Source organism: Emydura macquarii, unplaced genomic scaffold (assembly GCF_026122565.2).
Source record: "Emydura macquarii macquarii isolate MOO-44397 ecotype Brisbane River unplaced genomic scaffold, CSIRO-AGI_Emac_v2 contig_2897, whole genome shotgun sequence".
Taxonomy (NCBI): Eukaryota; Metazoa; Chordata; order Testudines; family Chelidae; genus Emydura; species Emydura macquarii.
Window position 1 is genome coordinate 49453895 of NW_027133034.1, and position 12349 is coordinate 49466243.

General features: G+C 42.3%; 1 protein-coding gene across 1 annotated transcript in view; it reads left to right on the forward strand.

The window, feature by feature from the left end:
* IQGAP2 (IQ motif containing GTPase activating protein 2) overlaps positions 1-12349 on the forward strand; it is a 188352-nt gene that overhangs the window by 136480 nt on the left and 39523 nt on the right. Inside the window, exons 15-18 of the mRNA XM_067568807.1 lie at positions 3161-3325; positions 5584-5726; positions 6899-7069; positions 11602-11685. Coding sequence (XP_067424908.1) covers positions 3161-3325; positions 5584-5726; positions 6899-7069; positions 11602-11685 — 563 coding nt within the window. The remainder of the gene's footprint in view (positions 1-3160; positions 3326-5583; positions 5727-6898; positions 7070-11601; positions 11686-12349) is intronic.

Consider the following 12349-nt stretch of genomic DNA (forward strand, 5'->3'; position numbering starts at 1 on the left):
ACATGGACTCCCCCAAAACACCAGGATTCTGGGGCTGCTAGCAAAGCAGGTCTTGTATTCCTTGCATTCTTCGCTAGCTGCCCCAGAAATCCTGTGTTTTCGGGGAGTCCCCATCACAGGAGTGAACTGATGTCTGGCCCTCTTAAAGGTTCAGTTACACAAAATGCAGCTGTCACAGAGTGTATCTGAGCTAGTTGAAGGGTCAGGGAGAAAACACTGGTGGTGGTTAGTCCAGTATTTGAGATCCTAAATAATAACTATAGGAACTGCTGGGTATACCTAGGAATCTGCCTTTTTTTTTTTTTTTTTGCTGCCCTTGAATTGGTAAGCTTTGTTTAGCATACAGTCTTACCATGAAAACAGTCTACAAGAGGAGAACTCTTTTGTCCTAAAGAGTTTGCAGCAGTAGCATCAGTTCTATGTGCAGAGAGTCAGTGCAGAGAGTCTGAGAAGCCCCACTGTCGATGTGCTGTAGCTAAGTGCAGGAGGGCCAGCCCCAAAGTACAGCATAACTGCCTCAGCTGCCTGTCGTATAAGGCACTCTTACTGAACAATGTTAATTTACCGAACCAAGCAATTGGGGACAAGGACAAGCTGGGTGTCAGCAACCAGTGTTGCTGTTTTTGTTGGAAGAGAATTGTGTGTCAGCTCACTTAGAAATCACAAATGATAGTGAGAGGAAGAAAGGCTCTGATGAGGAATAATAGCCAAATATTAAGTGACCAGCAAGGGGCAAAGGGTGGATGGGAATGTGCATTTTGAGATATTGGTAGGACCACCAATTCCAGTGCTCAGAAGACAGCATCTGCAGTAGTGCCTTCTGTACCAAGCTGCTGCTGTGCTCTTTGGATTTTCTGTCTTCTCATTGCTCATGTTCTAATGCCAGTCGGTGGCATGGCATGATCACCTCTAGTCTTCCAAGGGTCCTTGTGTCATGCATAGGTCAGTTTCTTTTATGTTTAGATAAACAGTGGGATCCTACTTGGTGAAAAGGTTGGGTGTCTAATCTTGCTGTGGGTTTGTCTGTGGTGTTTTGCATATATTTGTTTTGCCTACTCTCAACTGAATGCTTTCCTGTTTTCAGAGTGACAATGAAGATCTATTTCCTGCCTCATCTACATTTTTTTTCTACCCACCCCGTACCAATGTGGCTTTAAAAAAAAAAAAAAAATCAAGTTTACAAAAAAGCCGTCTTCCAATTCACCAGATTTTAACTTGCTGACTTGGAGAGATCTTGTTGGGGGATTATCTTCTCTGGCCTGTAGGGTAGTTGTTGCTCTGACACTGCAAGTTCCTGCTGAGTCAGCTTTGTTGGAGGTAGAAATACGTATTGGGAAAGGGTTCAGGAGAGCGAAAGGAATGCTTCAGGTTTGAGCAGGACACTTGTGGGCAAGTTAAGAAAATTGCATGTATTATTTCAGTCTAATGCACAACATAGAATCATAGAAGTTTAGGGTTGGGAGGGACCTTAGAAGGCTATCTCGTCCAATCCCCTGCTCAAAGCAGGACCCATCCCAACTAAATCATCAAGCCAGGGCTTTGTCAAGCTGCACCTTAAAAACCTGTAAGGATGGAGATTCCTCCACCTCCCTAGTAACCCATTCCAGTGCTTCACCATCCTCCTAGTGAAAACGTTTTTCCTAATATCCAACCTGTATAATATCCCCCATTGTAACTTGAGACCATTGCTCCTTGTTCTGTCACCTACTACCACTGAAAACAGCCTACCTTAATCCTCCCTGGAACCCCCTTTCATGTAGTTGAAGGCTGCTATCAAATCCCCCCTTATTCTTCTCTTCTGCAGACTAAACAAGCCTAGTTCCCTCAGTCTCTCCTCATAAGTCTTGTGCTCCAGCCCCCTAATTATTTTGTTGCCCTCAGCTGGGACTCTCTCCAGTTTGTCTACATCCTTTCTGTAGTGGGGGGCCCAGAACTGGACACAGTACTCCAAATGTGGCCTCACCAGTGCCAACTAGAGGGAAATAATCCCCTCCTTTGATCTGTTGGCAGTGCTTTTACTAACGCAGCCCAATATGCCGTCAGCCTTTTTGGCAATAAGGGCACCCTGCTGACTCGTATCCAGCTTCTTATCCACTGTAACTCCCAGGTCCTTTTCTGCAGAATCGCAGTTGGTCCCGAGTCTGTAACAGTGCATGGGATTCTTCTGTCCTAAGTGCAGGATTCTGCACTTGTCCTTGTTGAACCACATCAGATTTTTTTTTAGCCCAATCCTCTAATTTGTCTAGATGACTCTGTATCCTATCCCCGCCCTCCAGTGTATCTACCACTCCCCTCATCTTAGTCTCATCTGCAAACTTGCTGAGGGTGTAATCTAGCCCGTCCTCCAGATCATTAATGAAGATGCTGAACAAAACCAGCCCCTGGGGCATTCCTCTTGTTACCGGCTGCCAACTAGACATCGAGCTGTGGAAGGCAACAGGGGAGCTAGTGTCAATCACTCATTTCTCTTCTAAACTAATGGCCTCTGAAATTTGGGTCAACATAATGTATGTGGCAGCATAGCAGCAGATTTGCTTACATGTGCTGCTTTGAATTTAACGATGTAGGAATGCCAGGATAAACATTAAAGCATGGACTGCTGTCTCTGTAACTGTCACAAATTTGAAAGGTTGAGTGAATGTGCCTGCTAGCATCTTTATAGGCTTTGCTATAGCTGAAATTCCATGGAAAATGACATTAATGGGGTACAAATTTTGTCATTTTATTTTGGACAACAAATTTCAAACTTTTGCAAAAAAAAAAAAAAAGTCAGCTGCTAGACTTCTGCAGTGCTGCATGACTGTCTTCAACAAAGCAGCCAGACTTTGTCCCCAGTTTCCACAATCAATATTAACTTAACTTATTCTTAACTACATTGCACAGCACTAGAAGTGTGTTTGCAGCATTGTGCAGACCAGAAAGTGCACTAGCATTGTACATAGTGAGTTTATTATCTGAAATAGTTATGTTTACAAATTTGATCTCAATTAAGAAAGTATATTGCAAAAAGATACAAGGGATGGTGGTACATCATGAATATAGTCTCCAAGAACGCCAACAGGAAAGTGCATTCTTTAGATCATTGAAATATAGAACTGTATCTCTGTGTATGTAAAAAATGAAATTGTCTGACATTGAATGCTATTTTGTTGTTGTTTAGTGGCTCTTGGAACCTCAATGATTAACAAGTGTTTGGAAAAACATGATTCACAACCGATCCTGGCTATCTTGCAGTCTCCTAAATTTGGTTTAAGAGTTGTTCCAGAATGTGCTGAAACCTATTACAAGAACCTTTTAGAAGCCAAGAATTTAAAAATCAAAGAAGGTAAAACCAAATCTCTGCAGTACTGTAGAGGCATTGAAAGATTAGTGCAATATGTTGATATTTGAAGTTACTGTAAATTTAATTGTCTGTACATTAAGGGAGAGTTGGGGAAAACTTGAGATTTTTTTCCCCCTCTGATTGTCAAAGGCTGTCTAAATCTCCTGCTTTGAATCTTAAGGTTTCTTAGCGCTAGTTTACACTAGGAAACTTCATCATAAATGCTTTATCTAACACAATGTTAAATGCTCAGGGCTCAGTCCTGTGCCATGCCTCATTCAGAGCGCAGCATAGAAGATTGAAGGAGCATAAGTGGTTTAAGCCATTCTCCATCTTCCTGATTCTGGTCTTGTCTGGGGCCTCTAATTGATGGTCGCTTCTCCATAGTGCCTATAGGCTGCTCTGCAGCTCGGAAAAACCGTAGTATAGAGCCCCACAGCTCTACTCCCTTTCCCACACCCAGCACAACCTTACCCCAGCAACTGTGAGTGGAAGGCTTAGGCCGCATATGTCAGCCCTATGCTGCTCCTGCACTGGGTGAGCTCCTAAGGCCATTGCATCCCATTTTATGGCCCCTATGCAATAAAAGAGCAGTGTACAGGAGCTGCAGCTGGGGTCAGAATCGGGCCCTCCATGTAAATGAGGACTATCCTATTTAAAACTGTCAGCTGGTCATGGCCATCATGAATAGCCACAACTAGGTGACACTACTTTAAATGTAGCAGTCCATGTTTATGCTGCATGCTAAGTCATGTTTAACATTGTCAGTTAACGCATTAACGTGTTGTAACACTCCCCCCCCCCCCCCACACACACACACACACACAGACATGCTTGTTTCAGCACATAAGACAAATTGTGGGTGGTATTTGGTATAGTCGTCTTCCTCGTCACATTTACCTTGTACTCCCGAGGGAATTCTGCACCAACAAATTAAATTCTGCATACAATATTTTTAAAATCTGCAAATTTCATTTGTCAGTAAATAAGTGTGGAGGCTCCAGCATGGCAGTATGGAGCACAGGCCACTGGCTGCATGGAGGCGGGAGATCATCCTGCAGTCCCCCATCAGGACATGGACTTAGGGGTGGAAGGGTGAGATTGCTCTCAACGCAACCCTGACACAGTGCAAGGGCCAGACCTAACCCAGAAACACTCTGAGGCCCTGCCACTCCGTGCCAGGCATACCAGGTGTAGGCAAGCAGGCTCAGCCCAGCAGGCTCCAAGTGTGGAGGGGCTTAGTATGGGGGGATCCCGATGTGGGGTGAAAGGGTTCTGTGTTGAGTAGTCTGGGTGCAGATGACAGGCAGGGGAAGTTCCTGGGAGTTGATCTGACCCAGCCCCAGCCGCTCGGTGCAGGGGAAGAGGAAGTCTTGTCCTCGCTCTCCCTCACAGCCCATGCAGGACTAGCAGCTGAGCCCAGTGCAAGGTAGGAGCTACCAGCCGTAGAGTCCCCAGTCCCACCCTCTGCCCCTGCAGTGATTTACCTCTCCACCGGCTGTTTTGGGTGCCTGAAATGACGCACCTGTGCTGCTGGGGGGGAAGTAGGAGGGGGGCCATGACTGCTCTTGAGGCTTGCCTTTGCTTCCCCATCAGAAAGTCATTTTTCTATGGGGAAGCAAAGAAATCTGCAGGGGACATGAATTCTGCACGCGCACAGAGGTGCAGAATTCCCCCAGGAGTATCCTTGGCACAGTCCGTAAAGAAACTTACTCAAGACTTTTCCTGTCTCTCAGCATGTAGTCTTGTTTTTGTGTTCACCAAAACTGGTGATGCTCAGCAGAATGATAAAATGCATGTCCGTGGTGTAGATTATGAGCCTATAAAGCCCAGCCTGCACCAGAGATACGGCAAAAGCTTCCAATCATTGCTAACACTATCTCATATCCATCAGTGTTAGCAATGGTAGCAGCCTTAGCATATAGACTGACTGCTGCCAGCATTTTAAGTACCGTGTTGACTAGATCTTATCTGAGTAGAGATAGATAACAGAGGTAATGAAATTGCCCCTTCCAGCTGGTGGACAGTTGCTACTATGCTCCCCATTATTGTCCGCACCATTGGAACTGAGCCATTGCTAATATAACAGGATTTTTTTGCAGAATTTTCCTAGTTTAGGCCAGGTCAAGACTTGTGTTGACTTCCATATATGTAAAATAATTGAAAAACATTCTTTGACAGGCAAGGGAAGAAAATAATTTATACATTATTAAAGTTCTTAATTGTACACTAACAATATACATATATTGCTTTGCTTTTAGATTCTAATGAAAGTCCATGGATCAAACTTATAATGGAGAATAGATATGGTTATTACTACCATGTGGAAACTGGAGAGAGTAGCTGTGTTCCCCCTGAAGGGTTTATACCAAAAAGTTCTTGGCTAACCAGTGAAGAAATACAGGTAGTGCTAAAATGTTCAAAATGACTGATGCATATAACTGTAGCATAAATAAAGAAGCTAGTTGTTTAATGCCGTTGGATACAAATGAAGTGTTATGCCAATATTTTTAGGGCCTTAAAAGCACGTGGGAAAAGAGAAGGACTTCTCTAATTGGGCTTTGATTTAGGCTGTTCATTCCCCAAATAAAGTAGAATTTAAATTTTGTTTAATCAAACCCTTAGATGGGGGCTGACAGCTCAGATATAGTACAAAGCACCTCACTTTGGCCCATATCATATAATCATAAGTACCTTTACATCTAATTTGAAATGATCTTCCAAAGCTATGTAATCCTGCTCTGTCAGTTATAGTGCTGTGTTGCATACTGTACTCTTTTCATAGGCCCCCAAATCAGGAAAGCCCTTAGCTACATCCATAAGAGCTTTCTCGAATCAGGGGTCCCTTTTAAGCTTGCCTTTACTATGGGTTCAGTCACAGGTGTCACTACCCTGATGTGTCCTGTTACGTTACTAGACTGTATTTAGCTATACCAATGCAAACCACCACTGTACACGTGCTACACCAGTGCAAAAAGTGACTTGCACCAGTTTGCCTTGCCCAGAAGCAGTACAAGCCACTTTTTACACTGATGGAGTGAATCCACAGTAAGTCTTTGTGCTGGTTGAGCTAGATCAGTGGTTAAAATCCCAATGTAGATACACTTGTAGGCAGTTCCAAAATTCTGCAGCAGCATTCTTCACATACTGCCTAGTTTCAGAATTTTTTTTTTCACATCGTTCTGAAACTTAGAAATCCTAAAATATTAAATAAGCATTTTCACATAGTTGTATGGGTTACATTTTTAGGCTCCTGACTTCTCACTTTTGAGTCAGCAGGGGTTGGCAGTATGGCAAAAGCGAATTCCTCAGCTCCCTGGTATGAAAAGCTATGTAATGGCTAAAAACAGTCAGTTTATTGATGATGTGGTCTGAAGGGAATTCAATTCTTCTTTAAACAAATGGTAATAACATTGTGGTTCTCAGTTTTGTGAGTGGTTACAAATGTGGGGAGTAAATTGAAGGGTTTTTCAATAATGGGTGTGGATGGAAAGAATGGAATCCAGACTCTGAAATGGTTAGGCTTCAATTTTGTTTAATTGCTTATTAAAAACTTTTTACATGATCTTTTACCAGACTATTGTTGGGCAAGTTACAGCAGATTACAATCGAGAGCAGCTGTGGTTTGCTAATGAAAACCTGATTCTACAGCTGCAAGCCCTAGCAAGGGGATTCCTAGTCAGGAAAAGTTATGAGGAGAGAAAAGGATACCTCCAAAAACAGGAACCATCTGTGATCAAAATACAGGTATTGCTGTGTGCTATAAAGACAGGATCACTTCTTCTGGGTGTTAACTTTTTATGTGTGACATGCTGCATGACCTTTTAGTGCAAAACCTGCATGACCTTTGGATGTATTTTATCTTCCTGCCTTCTTTAGCAGAAAGGACTTTTTTTGGCATTTCTGTAATTTGCAGAACTGAATTACCATACAACTACAAGTCTCTGAACTCATTGAGAGAAATGTTTTGGTTTTAAGCTGACAAAGCTCCAGTTTACAATGGCTATAGATCATGTATAACTGTAGTATGTGACAGTCCCGTTGGAGAAGCCCAATGATTCTTGCCATTAGCTTTTTCCTGAGCACTGCTTTGATGTGTAAGTGGGCGTATAAGGAATGAGTAGGAGGATGGAAGCTAATGAGTTTAATATTGAAACCCGAGTTCTTTGCCAAGGCATGGTTCACTCAGGAAATACATTCCTTTCTTGGCTCTCCCTTAATCAGAAGTGGATTGCATTTGCTTTATGAAGCAAATGGTCATATAATTGAAAAGGGAGTGGCAACGTTAACCTCTTTGCCTGATTCCAAGAGTATTTACTTGGATTTGCTGAATGCGCTGTGCTCTGAAAGGAGCACAAAGGAAACTTACCTTTTGGTTTTTACAGAGCACGTTATGCATGCTTTCATAAACCAGCAATGGTGCTTTCATGTACACTTTGTGGTTTTACATATTTTTAAAATAGTCCTGCATATACTGTAATAGTAAACTTGCTCAGTGAGCTTGAACTCTTTAGATTCAAGTACAGTTTTAAAAATTTGTTTTTCTAGCATGGTTGCATACTGCAATTAATCAAAACTTATTTTTGCTACTATTTCACATTATTAGTAAAATGTGTGTTATGGTGATGCTAGAGACCTTATTGGTATTGGGCCTCACTTGTGGTAGGTGCTTTACAGATTGCCACCACTTTGGGAAAGGAATTCCTTCACCAAATAGTTACCGAACTAACAAGAGGGGATGCCATTTTAGATTTGGTATTGGTGAGTAGTGAGGACCTCATAGAAGAACTGGTTGTAGGGGACAACCTTGGTTCGAGCAACCGTGAGCTAATTCAGTTCAAACTAAATGGAAGGATAAAACAGAAGTAAATCTGACAAGGGTCTTTGACTTCAAAAGGGCTGACTTTAAAAAAATTAAGGGGATTAGTGGGGGAAGTGGACTGGACTGAAGAACTCATGGATCTAAAGGTGGAGGAGGCTTGGAATTACTTCACGTCAAAGTTGCAGGAACTATCTGAAACCTGCATCCCAAGGAAGGGGAAAAAATTCATAGGCAAGAGTTGTACACCAGGCATCTCAGACAGGTGATTAAGAGAAAGCAGAAAGCTTACAAGGGGTGGAAAATGGGAGGGATCAGCAAGGAAAGCTACCTCTTGGAGGTCAGGACATGTAAAGATAGTGAAAGAAGCCAAAAACCAAGTACAGTTGGACCTTGCAAAGGGAATTAAAACCAATAGTTAAAGGTTCTATAGCCATATAAATAGGAAGAAAACCAAGAAAGAAGTGGGACTGCTGAACACTGAAGATGGGGGGTGAAGGTTAAGTATAATCTAGGCATGGCCGAATATCTAAACAAATACCTTGCCTGCTGTTTTTAATGAGGCTAATGATGATCTTGGGGATAGTGGTAGGGTGGCTAATGGAAATGAGGATATGGAGGTAGAAATTACCACATCCGAGCTAGAAGCCAAACTCAAACAGCTAAATGGGACTAAATTGGAGGGCGCCAGATAATCTCCATCCAAGAATATTAAAGGAACCAGCACATGAAATTGCAAGCCCATTAGCAAGGCTTTTTAATGAATCTGTAAACTCAGGAGCTATACCGTTTGGCTGGAGAATTACTAACATAGTTCCTATTTTTAAGAAAGGAAAAAAATGTAATCCGGGTAACTACAGGCCTGTTAGACCTCAGTAGTATGCAAGTTCTTGGAAAAAATTTTGAAAGAGAAAGTAGTTAAGAACATTGAGGTTAACAGTAATTGGGATAAAATGCAGTATGGCTTTACAAAAGGTAGATCAGACCAACCTGATCTCCTTTTTTGAGAAGATAACAGATTTTTTATTTAGACCAACGGAAAGCAGTGGATCTAATTTACCTAGATTTCAGTAAGGCATGTGATACGGTTCCTCATGGGGAATTATTAGTTAAATTGGAAAAGATGAGGATTAATATGAAAATTGAAAGGTGGATAAAGAGCTAATTAAAGAGGAGACTACGAGTCATACTGAAAGGTGAACTGTCAGCCTGGAGAGAGGTTGCTAATGGAGTTCCTCAGGGATCGGTCTTGGGACCGATCTTATTTAACCTTTTTATTAGCACATTTGCACTTTTTGTGCGAAGGTCAGTAATAAAGTTTGTGGATGACACAAAGTTGGGAGGTACTGCTAGTACAGAGAAGGATCTGGATATCATACAGGAAGATCCAGATGACCTTGTAAACTGGAGTAATAGTAATAGGATGAAATTTAATAGTGGAAAGTGCAAGGTCATGCATTTAGGGATTAATAACAAAAATTTCTACTATAAGCTGGGGATGCATCAGTTGGAAGTGACAGAGGAGGAGAAGGACTTGTGTGTATTGGTTGATCACAGGATGACTATGAGCCACCAATGTGATGTGGCCATGAAAAAAGCTAATGCGGTCCTAGGATGCATCAGACAAGGTATTTCCAGTAAACATAGGGAGATGTTAGTACCGTTATACAAGGTGCTGGTGAGACCTCATCTGGAATATTGTGTGCAGTTCTGGTCCCACAAGATGAATTCAAACTGAAACAGGTGTAGAGAAGGGCTACTAGGATGATCCGAGGAATGGAAAATCTGCCTCATGAGAGGAGACTCAGAGCTTGGCTTCTTTAGTCTAATCAAAAGAAGATTGAGGGGAGATATGATTGCTCTCTATAAATATATTAGAGGGGTAAATACCAGGGAGGGAGAGGAATTATTTAAGTTCAGTGCCAATGTGGACACATGAGCTAATGGATATAAACTGGCCATCAGGAAGTTTAGACTTGAAATTAGATGCAGGTTTCTAACCATCAGAGGAGTGAAGTTCTGGAATAGCCTTCCAAGGGGAGCAGTGGGGCAAAAAACCTAGCTGGCTTCAAAACTGAGCTTGATACATTTATGGAGGGGTGGTATGATGGGATAGCCTAGTTTTGCAATTGACTGATCTTTGACTATGGGTGGTAGATATGCCAATGGCCTGTGAAGGGATGATAGATGAGGTGGGTTCTAAGTTATTAGAGAATTCTTTATTGGGTGTCTGGCTGGTGATCCTTGCCCACATGCTCAGGGTTTAACTGATCGCCATATTTGGTGTTGGGAAGGAATTTCCCCAGGGCAGTTTAGCAAAGGCCTGGGGGGTTTTCACCTTCCTCTATAGCATGGGGCACAGCTCACTTACTGGTGGATTCTCTGTACCTTAAAGTCTTTAAACCATGATTTGAGGACTTTAGTAACTCAGTCGTTGGTTAGAGGTTTATTACAGGAGTGGGTGGGTGAGGTTCTGTGGCCTGCATTGTGCAGGAGGTCAGACTAGATGATGATATTGGTCCCTTCTGACCTTAGAGTCTGAGTATATGTATAAGCTATCATCAGAAACTGGAATAGAGGATGTGAGAAGTGGTAATAAAACATGCATTTACACAAGCCAAATAAGAGAAAAGTTTAAAGTCCCCATTGGTCATATACCTAGCCATTATCTGTTGGCAGTTTCCTGTGGGCATCCCAATAAAAATGGGCATTTGTGTATTAGAAGTGAAGTGCAAATGGCTTATGAGAGAAGCAGATAGGTGAATGATAGAAGTTGGCATCACTTGTAAAACAGAGGTTAGGGGCAACACAATAAGACGAAAGTGTGTAAGCAGGGAAGAACTAGATTGGCAGGATCTTTAAAGGCCGGGACCAGCACTGGTATTTGAGCCAGAGAATGGGGAGCCAAATGAAAGAATTCAAGAGTGTGGTGGTGTGGTCCCAGAAGGCAAGAAGAAGGTCTCAACTGGGTTTTGAATCAGCCTGAGAGGCTGACAGTGGATGCCAGAAAGGGAAGGTGGTTGCAGTAGTCAAGACTGGTGGTGAAGGAGGCCTGGACGAGTCATAGCAGTGTAGACAGAGGATAGGGCAGCTGTTGGACACCATAGAAGAAGAAGAGACAAGATGTGGAAACTGCCTGGAGGTTCAGGTTTACAGAGTCCAAAATCAAAAATGACATATGGAGCACTGGCATTACAGGCCTAAGTGACACAGTTGACATCCTGGGTCAAGAATAAGGTGGTAGACTTATGAGTCATCAGCATAGAGGTGACTGATGCCACAGGAGCAGATGAGGGCACATAAAAGGGTATAATGGAAGGACGTGCCTCAGTCACATTTTCTCTTCACTTTTAAATTGAACAGCAATTTCTCTGTGAAATAAGATATATAAACTTGGTTATCCAAGTATATGCATAGTGAAACTAATGGTCTCACTACTAATCTCCCACTTTTTAAATAGGCTTCCTGGAAGGGATATAAACAAAGGAAAAGTTACACTGACAGATTGCGGCTGCTTCAAGGCAGCATTGCTGCTATCATCAAGGTAAACTTCCATCTATGATGAGCGGTATGATGGTTTGTTCTATGGATAATGATGATGTTTCCTCATTGTTGGGGGAATTCAAATGCTTGAAACCCCAAGGAATCGAGAGAAAGGGGCTGCCCCAGTAAAACTGTGAGTGCTCCTATTTCATTGGGGGTTACATGGCTGGCTCAAAGTTCTGACAGCAGCAAATAGTCCAAGAAAACCACTCTTTAAGCATGATCCTGAGAGTCTTCCATTAAAAGCCAGAGACTGTCACTGTTAAGCATGATTATTTTCAAAATGTGGTATAACAGTTTATGAAACGCTGCTGGTGGTAATTAAAATGAAACCTAGCTCTTACGTAGTGTGTTTGAGATCAGATCAAAGTGCTGTACAAAAGAGGTCATATTCTTATTCCCATTTTACATACTGAGAAACAAAGGCTCAGAAAGATTAAAAATGATTTGGCTGTGGTCACCCAACAGACCAGTGGTAGAGTCAGGAATAGAACCCAGGTTTCCTGAGTCTCAGTACAGTGTTCTAACCATGCCCAAGCATCCTGTCAGTTGTGCAAGTGACTCCTGTTGACTTTGCAGAAGTTGCATGCTGTGCAACTGATGGGAACACTCAGGCATCTAACCTCTTTTTAAAAAAAGCCAAATAAGATTAGAGTTGTTCTTAA